We start from the raw sequence: 13,953 nt of genomic DNA, 5'->3' as shown, positions 1-13,953 counted from the left end.
AAGTTACTTAATACCCACTAGGATTTTGGGTCAAAATAGATTCAGATCTTTGGCTAGAGAGTAACAGAGATCAGGAAAGTTCAGGTGACAAGCTTGGTTCAAGGACAAGGAGGAACACCAACTGTGGAAGAGCTGGGTCGGGGGCAGAACAAAACCTGCTCGAGTGAAAATGACCCCCAGACTCTAATCTGAAGACCCACACAGAGAGTGATGAGACCTAGGAAACATACCAGGACATTGAGTTCCGAGCTGGCCATGAGCTCCACCAGCCTGGGCAGGACGCCAGTGTCAACCACTTGGCCGATGCGCTCATCGCAGCCTTCAGTGAGGTAAGACAGAGCCCAGCAGGTGTCCGAGAGAACCTCACTGTCTTGGTGCTGCAGGAGGTGGAAGAGGGCAGGCAACATTTGCTTCACTGAGTTATCGCAAGGGTACGGGTTCTTGTTCCTGCACAGGTTGGACAGGGTCCACGCGATGTTCCGCAGAAATGTGACCTGTAACAGGGAGACTGCTTCCAGCACTGGGTGCAAAGAAGGACAAGTACAGATGGCCATGTGTCCTTGCCATCTTTGATCAATGTTATTAACCTGCATGAACCAAACCGTGTCAGCTTCAAACAGGAATTTGTTCTAGGTAATGAATCTACTAGGGACACAGAGAATGAGCTTTGTTTCATATTCAAAAGTCAGGTGGAGGTTTCCTTAGATTCTTCAAAATATCCTTCCCCATTGGAGTCAGTTGATGACCTAAGTTCATTTTTCATTGACAAAACTAAGATCAAGCAGGAGTTACTTGGTCTCCCCACCTGCCTATCATTGTACCACATTTCTCATCTTCTATTTGACAACCAGTCTTCCTATCCTGCATCTGAATCCCATGACGTTTTGCCTCTCAAGATTCTGTCCCCAGGATCACCGCTCTCCCCTGGATCACTCCCACCAGTATAGAAACACACTCTGCGACCTTCGACCCCTATCCTTGGCACCCCTCCAGCCATTACATCCCCCATTTCCCAACTTTGGGAACTTGTTACCTCACTAGGCAACCCCTTTTAAAGACACTCACTGGTACATTTGATGAAGCCAGGGCCAGCAGATATGGGATGGCATTGCTGGAGATAACATTGTCTCTGAATTCTGGGCCATCACCTACAAATAGATAAGAACATGACACTCAGAGAGGGAACAAAGAGAATCCTGGGGTGGATGACTAATCCTTTCAAAGTCTGTGTGAAGGGTGAGAGGCCAGAACTCCTTTCTGGGTTGGTAAGTAGACAGCAGTGCCATGAACTTGATCCTGCGTCTCCAACGTGTTGGTTGAATAGATGGCCTGACTTGAAAAGCAGGTACCACGCAGCAGGAATTGCTATAAACAGAGTCTCTGCAGACCTAAAGGAGCCAGTCAGCTGGGCACCACTTTAAACGGTGGCGCCATTTCACAGCATGGTTCTCAGGAGACAAAGGCCTCTGCAGACCAGACTAACTTCCCAGAAGACTAGCACGGAGCAGGAACTTCTGAATGCAACTCAGAACAAAGTCCAGGAGATGGATAGATGCTGGCCATCAGCTGTCTGCTGCTTTGGCTGGAACACCCACTTTAGACCCTGAAAGTCTCGGCTTGTAATTGCTCACGCATCCCGCATCCGGCAAGGTGTAAGTGAAACTACACCACCCAGTGTGGCCTGTTCCTTGCTGTACCAAGCAAAGCGAAAGGCGAAATCTCTGCAATAGGTGCTTTATTTCTGCAAGCATTTAAAAAGCAGGCTTGTTTTATATTCTGGTTTGCTAATCCCATTATCGGAAGTCCTCGGAGGTCTCATCATACTGTTTGTTTCTGCTGACTCAGTCATGGTGGTTTGTTGGTTCTCTGCACTTGAAATTGCTAATATTTGGCTGCTCTTAGTTTGCCAAAACCCCAAGGGGCCCAGCTGAGTTTACCTCCCCCAAAGAGCATTGCATTTATATTCAGCCAGGGATCCTGGAGCTTCCAGCCCTGCAGCATTAACCCCCCAGTTTCCACTTTCCTGGACCACACGGGGAATAAAGCAAGTCCCAAATCCATGAGGCCAATCTTAGGTTTGTATTTTCAGGGGAGGCGTCTATCCTAAAGAAACTTTTTTTTTAATGTTCCTTTGGCAAATATCACTGGAGGTAGAATTCTTTTAGGGTCCTAGGTCATGCAAGGGTCTGTCATAAAATCCCCACCTTGCATGAACCAAAGACTTGTCTTTTGTTCCTGAAGCCACTAAGACCTGAGACTGCAGGACCTTGGTCCTGGCAGGTGTCACCAGGTAGCCTGCAGCTTTAGAACAGACCACATCGTCTGGTTTCAGCTTCCATTTTTAGCCTTTGAACTTGACTGAATTTTTGAAAATCCCTTTCTACTTTTCCCAGCATTTCTAGGTATTTATTTTTATTTTATTTTATTTTTTTAATGGAGGTAATAAGGATTGAACCCAGGACCTCATGCACGCTAAGCACACACTCTACCACCGACCTAAAGCCCTACCCTCATTTCTAGGAGTTTACACTTAGAGTGCCTAATCTGCAATACTACCCAGAGACCTCCCGTCGCACCACGCACCAGGCCCGCTGTTTCCTTGTCCCGAGGGGAGAGCCTCACCTGCTATGTTACCAAGGGCCCACACTGCCTGTTCACACACAGTCATATGAGGGGAAGACAGGAGCTCAACCAAGGGCTGGACGGCCCCTCCTTCCACAACCGCGCGAGTCAGCTCTGAGGTCCCTGAAGCGATGTTGGTGAGAGCCCAGGCTGCTTCGAACTGCAAGCAGGGGTGCGGCGATGACTTCAGGAACTCCACTAGCCTGGGAATGAGCCCGGCTTCAACCATCAGCCTCAGAGGAGGGTTCTTTTCCTGGGACAGCATCTTCCTTTGCAGTGCAAGAGTGAAAAACAAACACGTCCGGTCAGGCGGGTATGAAAAACCTCCTTTACGGATGCTTTTGGCCTTCCTAAGTATCAAAACAAAGGGCTGGGCCAGAGCTACTTAATATCCTGACGTTTAGCCTCTAGCACTGTGCAGTGATGGAGCAATGTTCTCCCCTTTAGTTATCTATGATCCACGATGTCTGTAGAGGCCAATTTAAATTAAGCAATTCATCTCTGACAACACTTGCATATCTTAAGCTGTTCTCAAGGACAGCGCAGAGGAGCAATTTGGTCTCACTTTTGGATGAACTAGCCTTTCTTACCTTGTGTGGGCATTTTGCCACTGCCAAGAAACCAAACAGGCCACTGGAACCCATTTCTAGCTATGAATCTGTCAACAAGAGGTCTGTTTGGTGATACCTGGCTGCCTGAGTGGCCTGGAAACACAGTTCTGGATCTGAGGCATTCACACCATTTATTATTTCTTGCAGGGTGAGGCTGACCTGCAAGGAGAGACACATCCAAGTCAGAGTCTCTGCCAAGGGAACCCCAGAGGCCATCCCGTGCAGCCATCTGTCTGATGAGGAGAAGCCGGCTTGAACAGTATGTACCCATCTGCATGCTGGTCTGTATCAGGGGAGGGAAGAGCATCTGGTGGTCTCATAGGGCTCGGTTTTGTGGGTCATTCCCCGTGCTCTGGGGGAGGGGTAATTCCCATCATTACTGGGATCCCCAGCGCCTTTATAATTCCATGCAGTAAGAACATGCCAGCGAATGTCAGCAAAAATGGCAGAGGAAGGACCTCAAAATTCTCTCCCCCATAAAACCAACAAGAAAACTGAAAAATAATCAGAATCAACTTTTTTAGAACTCTGGAAACTGACCAAAGGCTTGCAACAATTTTTTTATCTGAGTCAAAAAGGGTATATTCATGAAAAATGTCTACATCTCAGTAAGAACAGCGAGGATTGTGGGGTTCTGCCTTGTCTTATTCCCACCCCTCCTCCCCTAGCTCCATGGCAGCCTTGAAAACCAACAGCCCAGCAGCTGCTGGAGGAGGACGAACAGGTTAGTTCTCCTTTAAAGCCTCATCCTCGGAGAATTATTATTTGACCCATCTGGTGGTTTCCTGGGAGATCTCATTTGTAAGAGTCTATTTTGTTTGAGTCAGAGCTCACACAATGCAAAAAGTCTTTTCCCTGAAGGTATTTGTTAAAAACAATTAGAGGAAGTTGTTCAACTTCACAGCTGCTTAGGTTTGGGGGTGTGTGTTAGATAACAGGTGGGGGCACAATAGACTGACCAAAAAAGACAAAACTGGGAATAACATGTTCATCAGGACTTTGAAAGCTCCAACATACTCCTGAAAATCTAGAAGTTCATATGTATGTACAGGGCTGTACACATGCTCACAGGAAACTGAGAAGGCTCTGAGGTCTCACCTCTGGCTGACTCTGAGGCTCTGTACAAGTGAAGATGAAGGTCTAGGACAGGACTGTCAACCGTCTGAGTGTTGAAGGCATGCCCCAGCATACACACAGAACCCCTTGGCAATGAGTGGGTGAATTTTTGCTTCCAAATGTTTAAGGGAATCTCTGTCCAATCATTAGCTGACCACTAAGCTAACTGAGCAGAGAAGTCAGTGACCATACATGACAAAGAATACAGATTTCACAAAAATCAATTCAGAAGTCACTGAACAAACAATGAACAACAACAAACCCTGGGCAAGGGGTGGGGGGATCCGATATCTAAAGTTGCTACATTATTTTAAATGACTAGTTGTCAAAGAAATTACAAGACATGCAAAGTATGGCATATACACAAGAAGAAAAAAAAAAGGCAATCAATAGCAACTGTCTCTGGGGAACCAGACGTTGGATTTACTAAACAAAGACTTTATGTTCCAAGAACTAAGGCAAACTATGTCTAAGAACTAAAGGAAAGTCTACGAATGATGTCTCACCAGAGCCAACTAGAAATTTTGGAATTGGAAAATACAGTAACAAAATGAAAAATTCATTCAAGTGGCTCAAGAGCATTTCTGAGTACACAGAATAAACCCAATCAGTGAACCTGAAGACAGGTCAGTTGAGATTATCCAGCCTGAAGAAGATAAAGAATTGTTTCTTGGCCTTTTAGCTAAGATCAAACATAGTATCTGTTCTTACCAGCTTAATATCTGATACAGCCTCTCTCCGAGGACAATAAATTAAATGGATTTTTGGAACTAGGAGATGGAATAGGAGCTTGCTCCATCCACTCCATGCATTGACCTGGGATTGCAGTACGCCCAGGAATAGTGCACCCCCTTCAGGGGAACAAAGATTGTTTTAAAAAAAAAAAAGGGAAAAAGATGAAGACGAAAATGAACAGATCCTTATATATCAAGCATATCAACGTATGCATAATAGGATGGAAAGGAGAGAAAGGGGCAGAAAGTATATTTGAAGAAATGATTTCCAAAAACACCCCAAATATGATGAAGAAGTTCATCTACACATCTGAGAAGCTTAATGAACTCCAAATAGGACAAAATCCAACTGCAATGGAGTAAAATTAAAAACCAACATTAGAAGAAAATTTGGGAAGTACACAGATTTGTGAAAATTAAACAACTCCTAAACCAACAGGTCAAAAGGAGAAAATCAAAAGGGAAATTAGAAAATACTTTGAGATGAATGCAACAAACATATAATATACCAAAGCTGAGGACAATATACCGAAACTGAGGAGGTGCAGCTAAAGCAGAGCTTCAAGGGAAATATATAGTCATAAATGCATGTATTTAAAGAGATCTCAAATCCATAATTTAACTTCACAATTAAAAATAAAGAAATAAAAGAGAAAATTAAACCCAAAACAATTAGAAGGAAGGAAATATTAAATACTAGAGTGGAAATAAATGAAACAGAATGGAAAAATTCAGAAGAAAAAAAAATCAATGAGACAAGTTGACTCAAAAGAGCAACATAAATGACAAATCTTTAGCTAGACTGATGAAGGGAAAAATAGAGAAAAGTCAAGTTATTAAAACCAAGAATAAAACTGGGGACATTACTACTGAATTTACAGAACTAATAAGATTAGAGACTATATGAACAAAGTATGCCAACAAATTAGATAACCTAGATGAATGGGACAAATTCCAGGAAACATAAACTACCAAAAGTGACTCGATAAGAAACAGAAAATCTAAATAGACCTGTAATAAGAAACTGAAATATTAATTTTTAATGAAAATTTCCACAAAGAGAAGCCCAGGCACAGCAGGTTTCACTGGTGAATTTTCACAAACATTTAAACAAAAAATAACGTTTAAAAAATAATAATAAAAATAAATCCCTCACAAATTCTTCCCCAAAAAAGAAGAGAGAGGAACTTTCTAATAGTAATTAATTCTATGAGTCTAGTATTACCCCAATATCAAACCAGACAAAGATACCACAAGAGGAAGTACAGAACAGTATTGGATTAAAATGAATATGGATTAAAATGCTAAACCAATTCTAAAAGAACAAAAGGCATCAACCCATGAACAGAAATATACATCACAACCAATTGTGATTTAACCCAGGAATTCAAGGGTGATTCAATCTGTGAAAATCAATGACGTATACCATATTAATAGAATAGACGGGGGTGGGGGGACATGATCATCTCCACAAATGCAGGGAAAGCGTTTGACAAGATCTAGCACCCTTCCATGATTAAAACAATATTCAACACAAACTAGGAATAAAAGGGAACTTCCTCAACCTAACAAAGGCATCTAAAAAAAACCCACAGCTAGTGTCATACTTAATGATAAATGACTGAAAATGTCTCCCCTAAGGTCAGAAACAAGATAGGATGTCCACTCTTGTCACTTTCATTCAGCACAGTACTACTGGAAGCTCAAGACAGGCTAATTAGGCAAGAAGAAGGAATAAAAAGGCATCCAGATTGAAAAAAAAAAAAAGTAAAACTATCCCTATGTACAGTTAACATACTCTTGGACAGAGAAAATCTATATCCAATCTACACACACAAACACAATTTGGAGGTAATAAACGAGGTTCACAGGAGTAATGTACAAAAGTCCATTGTATTTCTATATACTACCAATGAACAATCTAAAATTGAAATTAAGAAAATAATTTTATCTTAATTAAGAAAATAATTTTTATTTTATAAAAATTTGTATTTTTATTCAATAGCATAAAAAAGAATAAAATACTTAGGAATGACTTTAACAGAAGAAACACAATACTTATATGCTGAGAACTATTTTAAAAAATTACAGAAGACCTAAACAAATTGAAAAAATTCCCTGTTCATAAATTCAAAGACTTAACATTGTAAGATGACAATACTCCACAAACTGGCCTAGAGTCAAAGCACCCGCCATCAAAATCTGAGCTCCATTTACTGAAAAAATTGACAAGCCAATTTTAAAATCCATATGGAAAGACAGGGAATCCCAAAGAGCCAAAATAATCTTGGGGGGGAGGGACAAAATTGGAGAACCCACACTCCCCAATTTCAAAACCTATAGTAATCGAATCTGTTCTGCTGGCATAAGGACAGACATATCAATGGTAGCCCATTCAGAGTCCACAAATAAACGCTCACATTTACGGTCAGCTGAAGTTTGACAAGGATGTTAAGACCATTCATTGGGGAAAGAATAGTGTTTACAGCAATGGAACAACTGGATATCCACATGCAAAACAATGAAGTTGGCCCCTTGCACCATTTACAAAAATTAACTCAAAATGGATCCAAAAACCTAAACGTAAGAGCTAAAACTGTAAAATTCTCAGAAGAAAACATAGGCATAAATCTTTTTGACCTTGGATTAGGCAATGGATTTTTCAGATGTCACCTAAAGCACAAGGAAACCAAAGAAAAAAGTAGATAAACTGGACTGTTTCAAAATTCAAACATTTAAACATTTGCGTTTCAAAGATTCTATCATGAAAGTAAAAAGACAACCCATAGAACGGGAGAAAATATTTGCAAATCATGTATCTGGTAAGGGTCTAGTATGCAGAATATATAAAGAACTCTCACAACTCAGTAAAAAGAGAAATTACTTGATTTTAAAAGTCGGCAAAGGAGTTGAATAGACATGTCTCCACAGGGGAGATATACAGCAGCCACTAAGCACATTAAAAAATGCTCTTCATCATTTAGCTTTAGGAAAACATGTCATTTACAACAATACAACCCTTTACATCCTCTAGATGGCTCAAGTCCAGAAATGGACGATAAGAGGTACTGGCAAATAAAATAATTTAAAAAATTTTTAAATTAAAAAAGGGAAATGTTGGGGGTATAGCTCAGTGGTACAGTGTGTGCTTAGTATGCACAAAGTCCTGGGTTCAATCCCCAGTACCTCCACTAACAAGATAAAAATTAAAAAAAAAAAAAAGAAGTGTTGGTAAGAATGTTAGCATGTACAACAGTACAGCTGCTTGAGAGATAAGTTTGGTAGCTATTTGTTTCCTATCGCTACTGTAAAAATTACCACAAATTTAGTGGCTTAAAACAGACTTATAGTCTTACGGTTCTAGAAGTCAGAAGTTCATGATCAGTTTCACTGGACTCAAGTCAAAATGTTGGCAGAGCTGTTTCTTCCTGGAGGCTCTGAAGGGAAAGTCCTTTCTTCTTGCCTTTTTCAGCTTCTGGTGGGGCTGCCTGTGTTCCTTGGTCTGTGACACCTCCCTCCCCCTTCCCTCCTCCTTCAAAGCACAGCACGTTCATCTCTTCTTCTGCTCTGCCTTGTCCTTCATCCATCTTATAAGGACCAATGTGATTACATCTGGCCCATCCAGAGAGTCCAGACCCTTCATCTAACCACATTTACAAAGTCCCTTTTGTCATATAAGGTAACATTCACAGGTTCCGGGGTGAGGACACGGAGATATTTAGGGGGGCCATTATTCAGCTCACCACAAGCAGTTCCTCAAAAGAGTTAAGCCCAGAATTATCTTATGACCCAGCAATTCTACTCTGAGGTATACTCCTGACAATTGAAAATATGTCCAGACAAATGTTCATAGCGGCATTATTCATGATAGCTAAGAAGTGGAAACAGTGAATGGATAAACAAAGTGTGGTCTATCTATACAATGAAATATTATTCACCTACAAAACGAATGAAGTACTGACACATGCTACAACATGGGTGAACCTTGAAAACGTTACATTAAGTGAGAGAAGCCAGACACAAAAAGCTACGTATTATGATTCCATTTACACAAAATACCCAGAATAGGTAAATCCACAGAGACAAAGCAGATTTGTGGTCACCAGAGGATAAGGGGGAAGGAGGAGTGGGTAGGGGATTTCTACTGAGGTTATGAATATATTCTGAAATTAGCTAGTGGTGATGGTCACGCAACTTTGTGAACACATGAGAAACCACTGATAAAAGGGTGAATTCTGGGGTACTTGAATGTTTAAAAAGGAACATGCTAACAAGAATAAAAAAGTAAACTCTTCTCCTAGTTTTGTTTCAGATTTTCATCTTCCTTGGGTGGTGAAATCCTCAGGACTCCTATAGACAATCAAAACTAAGTAGAGAGAGGGGGTCAGAGTTCAACGGCAATCCAGAGGATGACCCTAGCCATTCTATTTGAGGCTCAGTAATGCATCATCGAGTCTGCTTACCCAAACTGAACCAGAATCTGCCCTTCAAGAGCCCTACTTCTAGTCCTAATGCTCATGGATAGTTCAGGTGGGACACAGACATAACAGATCATAAAAAGCATGTAGATACAATGCTATTGGAGTTCTAAGAAGGAACACCTCCTGGTCAGGGAATTTTGGAAAGGATCCACCAAAACAGTACTGGCCTGGAAGTCAACCCAGGATTTGCCTTGAGTGAGGGTGGGGTGGGTGGAGAGTGGAAGACATGACAGCATTCAAGTCCTAGGCAACACTTGACGTGTTGAGTGACTAGATGCCCCTACTGAGAGAGAAACTTCATGACCCCTCCATTTCCTGTTGCTGGTTGAATAGCAGCAAGAGAATTTTCAATTAGAAGCAGCACCTTCTCCACCCCATTAGAATACAGACCCCATACTCACAGCCACGAGGTAACAACACTGCTTTCTGACGTCACCAGGTTAGCTCTAATCACGCTCTCTCTACAGCTGTCCTTCAAGAGCCTCCATTAGAGCTTGCAGGTTCTGAATCAAACATTTTCAAGGCAGAGAAACTTACAAAGGATGTGTTTTATACATGACTGCTCTACATGCCACGTCCCCGACGTACCCCTTTGTTCTGATGTTCAGAAGGGTCAGGGGAGACACTCGTGATGTTCCTCCTTTTCAAGGCCTGCTCATCCTTCTTGGCCTTTCGGAGCTCCAGGCTGACTGCTATCCTCTGCTGCCGCCTCACCTAGTGAGGAAAACAAAGAATGGGAGCCCTTAGGGCTGGGAAGTCAGGTTGTCGCACGTTTAGCCTTTGGAACACACTTCAAAGCACCTGATTTCGCTTTTGCAGATGCCACAGGCCGGAAGACTTCAGATCACACAGCTAGTAAATAGCTCGGTTCACCTCCTCTGCTTCCTCCTCCTCCAACACCACCTCTAGAAAAACAGTCCCTCTTCCTCTCAAAGTGAAGGAAGAGCATGTACACCCTTGGCAGGTTAGGATTCTCAGCTGTAGAGACGCCTGAGCCAAGCATCCCATTGCTCTGAATCTGAGCACATCTTCATGGGTGGTTAGTTCCGGAAGACGAGGCCTGTGCTCTCCTGCTCTGGGCACGCAGGTGGGGCTGGCAACTAGGAAGGAAGCCCCCGTGCCCCAGGTGTTCTTGACTGTTTTCACTATTGGGCATCAGCCTATAGGTCATTCAAGCTTCTATCCGGTCCCAAGACTTTTACTTGGACACCAGACTAAGGAAGATTGAAATTTTAAAAACAAACCAACCACCCTTTTCTTCTTATGTCAGGCAAAATTCAGACTTTATCATATTGAGAATCCTGGGGAAATGATCTGATCTTTATGGATAGACGAGTTTGGGGTCAAAAACTTTTCAAGATACATAGATGTAGGACACAGACCTAGAGCCAGAAAACGTGGAGGCCAAAGGAGGAGAGAATTCACGCATAGCATAGGCTCCCTGGTCCAGGCCCTGGTGCTCATTCCAGCAGCGAGAGGAGCCTGGAATTTTCCATTCTGAGTCCTATTTCTCTGCAAGGCATGCTTGTTGTTACCCGTACTGTCGACATCTTTGCTCTTTGGTAAGCCTCTTCAACACTTGGAGCTTCAGGTACGCATCTATATATGAGGCACTGCTATTATCCAGTCCCTAAGAGGTAGGTATCAGACCTGTTTTATGGATGAAGAAACTGAAGACCTGAAGTTAAAAAGTTTTAAGATCACATGGAGACCTTGATTTGAGTCTACAGTTGTCTGACTGTCTAGGTCCATGAGTTTCAACCCTCCCCACCGTCAATATATTATTATGAGATCTTCAAAACATATAGAAAAGTTGCAAGAATTGTTCAGTGAATATCTGTGCACTTACCCGCAATGAACATTCTGCTAGACTTGCTTTGTCACCCCCCCACTCTCCCCCCTCTTTTTTTAAGTGCATTTCAACCATGTGCTTTCTATTGCACTGGTCCTTGACAGAGTGAAGAAGCTGCTTCATACTCACAGATGCATCTTTGCCGCGATACTTGAATTTTCTCAGCCTCTCTTCTGGCGCTTCTAAAGTCGGCATATTGACTGGAAGCAGGAAACCACCTGGAGGCAGGGCAGTTCCAAAGAGATTTTTCAGAGCCCTGTGTGTGGTTAGTATGTTAAAGTCATCCTGGCTCCAAGCCCTTAAAGGGCCTACAGTGAAACGGAGACCAGACTCAGGAAGCCGGCTTCCATAGGCATCACCACACCAGCTCGTGGGAGCTCAGAGGGGACGAGCCCCAGGCTGCAGAGTAAGGGAAACCTTTTAGAGGCAGTTTGGCTTCGACTGGGTTTTTGATGGCTAGGGAGGCTGGAAGGGGTGCATAGAACCCTTCCGCGTAGCTGTGACCAAGGAGTTCTACACAGAACATAGGTACGGATGGCAAGGAGCCCAATCAGACTATGATAGGAAGATGGCTTCTCCTCCCACACCCACCCCACCAGCACATTTGTTCAGGACTTTCTCAAGCCATGACCCACTCTAATTCTTTGGTAGACCTCCTCCACCCCAGATCAGGCCACCATCATCTTTCACCCCCATCTGTCAACTGCCTCCCAAATCTTCTCCCTGTTGCTTCCATCACCTTATTCCCATTTGTTCTCTACACAGAAGCCATGTGATCTTTAAAAAAAAAGACTTGGTCCACATCATTCCTCCCACTTTAAAACCCTCTACTGTCTGCCCATTGATTTTAGAAGAAAACTCAAATTCACTATGGCCTCCACCCTACATGAGCTGCTCTTAGCCCACTTTCTCTAATAACTCTTTCCTAAGGATCTTCCCAGTCAGTCTGCTTTATCTTCTCCACAGCTTTTACCACCATCCAATATTTCCTTGTTTGTGCATCTTCCTCCCCCCACTCCCAATGACAGCAGGACCACGTGTGCCTTAGGTACGATTCCTCAGCCCCTTCACCATGTACAGCATCTAGTAAGTAGGTACTCAAATATTTGTTGCATGAGGGTCATGGATGATAAGCTCACAGAGAGCTGGTCCTCAGTTAGAGGAGGTTATTCAAATCAGGCCAAGTTTGGACTTTCTACAGGGCGGCAGGGAATGACCTTTCTTACAGGTGTACGATGAATGTCTGTTTCTAAGTATACGGGATGGGCTGGACTATATTATAGAAAAGAGCAAACTGGAGAGAGAAGACCAATAGGCTCTTCTTGAGTGTATAACAGCTGGAGATAATTTTGGTAGGAAAGACTTCTTCAGACACATCAGTTTGGATGGGATGATTCAGACAACTTGGAGAATTCCATAAGCGAGGAGACAGCCAAGAAGAGAGAAGGAATATACGTGAGAACAGAACAAGAATTGAGTCTTGGTGACACTCAGATTAGGACCCAAGAGACTGAAGAGCCAGCCAGAGACTACGAGAAAGGAGGAATTTGAGACAGAACAACAGAGGCAGCAGCAGTAACTGCAGCTACCAGGCCAGGGACGCATCCCTAAACCAAAGCACCACCAGCCCCAGGGAGATGGGAGAACAGATCAGCTGAGCATCAGAACAGACGATTCACTGTGGTGACGCCACCTTTTTTAAAGCTTCAGTCTCTTTAGAAGGTTAGGCAATAATGGGGGGGAGGGGACCTGCAAATTAGTTCCTTGAATTGACCCATCACCCCCTCCCACCAGCACAGCCCCATCTGGAGAGGCAGAGAGTGACACAATGGGTCAAGAGAACCCTCACGAAGCTCTCCACCGTTCTGTTAACCAAGTCACGTTGACCACCTCCACCACCCAACCCCTGAGAGGAGAGGGGTCCCGGTGACAGCCACAGTCCTTCGATTGCTGGGTATTTACAGGAGACCCACCTCACCAAAGTTGGATTAGGACAATCTCGGGCTTTAGATTAATTCAGTAAAAAATTCAGGCTAGAGGGAGACTTACCTCCAGCAACAGATCAGAAGCCAACACATCAGGAGAGGAAAGAAGGATATTACAGGACAATCTCAGCACCGGAATCTCAGGCCAGAGACTAACCCTATCCTAGCCTTTCATCGACCTTTAAGTCTTCTCAAATTCCGCCGCGTAAGAAGAAAAGAGTTACTTTTTATGACCCAAAGGTACATCACTGCTGTTCATCATGACACCCTTGGAAACAGCATCATGACACCCTTGGAAACACCTTGGAAACAGTTTTCCGGGGGCTATAATCACCAAGGTCAAGAGATTGACCAGGTGGAATCCGAGATTTGGGTTTAAATGACAAGCTATACCTTACATCTCCAAGAGGTAAGCTTTATGCCAATTTATAAGCGAGGAGCAGGCTAGTCTTATGGGCCAATTTCAACGAGCAATGGCCAAAACATGTTTATGACATGCCAGGAATGTTGGACACTTTGGATTCAGTGAAGCAATGTTAACAGTAAGGGAGA

General features: G+C 43.2%; 1 protein-coding gene and 2 non-coding genes across 8 annotated transcripts in view; 2 read left to right on the top strand and 1 right to left on the bottom strand.

Moving 5' to 3' along the window:
* The window catches only part of KPNA7 (karyopherin subunit alpha 7), a 59,823-nt gene that overhangs the window by 9,830 nt on the left and 36,040 nt on the right, over window positions 1–13,953 (bottom strand). For 5 of the 6 annotated variants that reach the window (XM_072943295.1, XM_072943294.1, XM_072943296.1 and 2 more), the window contains 6 exons: window positions 11,546–11,634; window positions 10,153–10,278; window positions 3,310–3,392; window positions 2,623–2,891; window positions 1,066–1,148; window positions 231–494 (listed from right to left, as the gene is read on the bottom strand). In XM_072943295.1, the coding sequence (XP_072799396.1) occupies window positions 231–494; window positions 1,066–1,148; window positions 2,623–2,891; window positions 3,310–3,392; window positions 10,153–10,278; window positions 11,546–11,634 (914 nt within the window). Of the gene's footprint in view, window positions 1–230; window positions 495–1,065; window positions 1,149–2,622; window positions 2,892–3,309; window positions 3,393–10,152; window positions 10,279–11,545; window positions 11,635–13,465; window positions 13,489–13,953 lie in introns of those variants that run through there. The other variant, XM_072943299.1, reaches the window with a different exon arrangement.
* LOC116280034 (U2 spliceosomal RNA) lies at window positions 5,012–5,202 on the top strand. The gene has a single exon (XR_004189355.1). It is a non-coding gene; the product is annotated as a U2 spliceosomal RNA (small nuclear RNA).
* On the top strand, window positions 8,203–8,274 carry TRNAT-AGU (transfer RNA threonine (anticodon AGU)). The gene has a single exon. It is a non-coding gene; the product is annotated as a tRNA-Thr (tRNA).

The sequence above is a fragment of the Vicugna pacos genome, chromosome 18 (assembly GCF_048564905.1).
Source record: "Vicugna pacos chromosome 18, VicPac4, whole genome shotgun sequence".
Classification (NCBI taxonomy): Eukaryota; Metazoa; Chordata; class Mammalia; order Artiodactyla; family Camelidae; genus Vicugna; species Vicugna pacos.
This window is presented reverse-complemented; position numbering and strand designations above follow the sequence as displayed.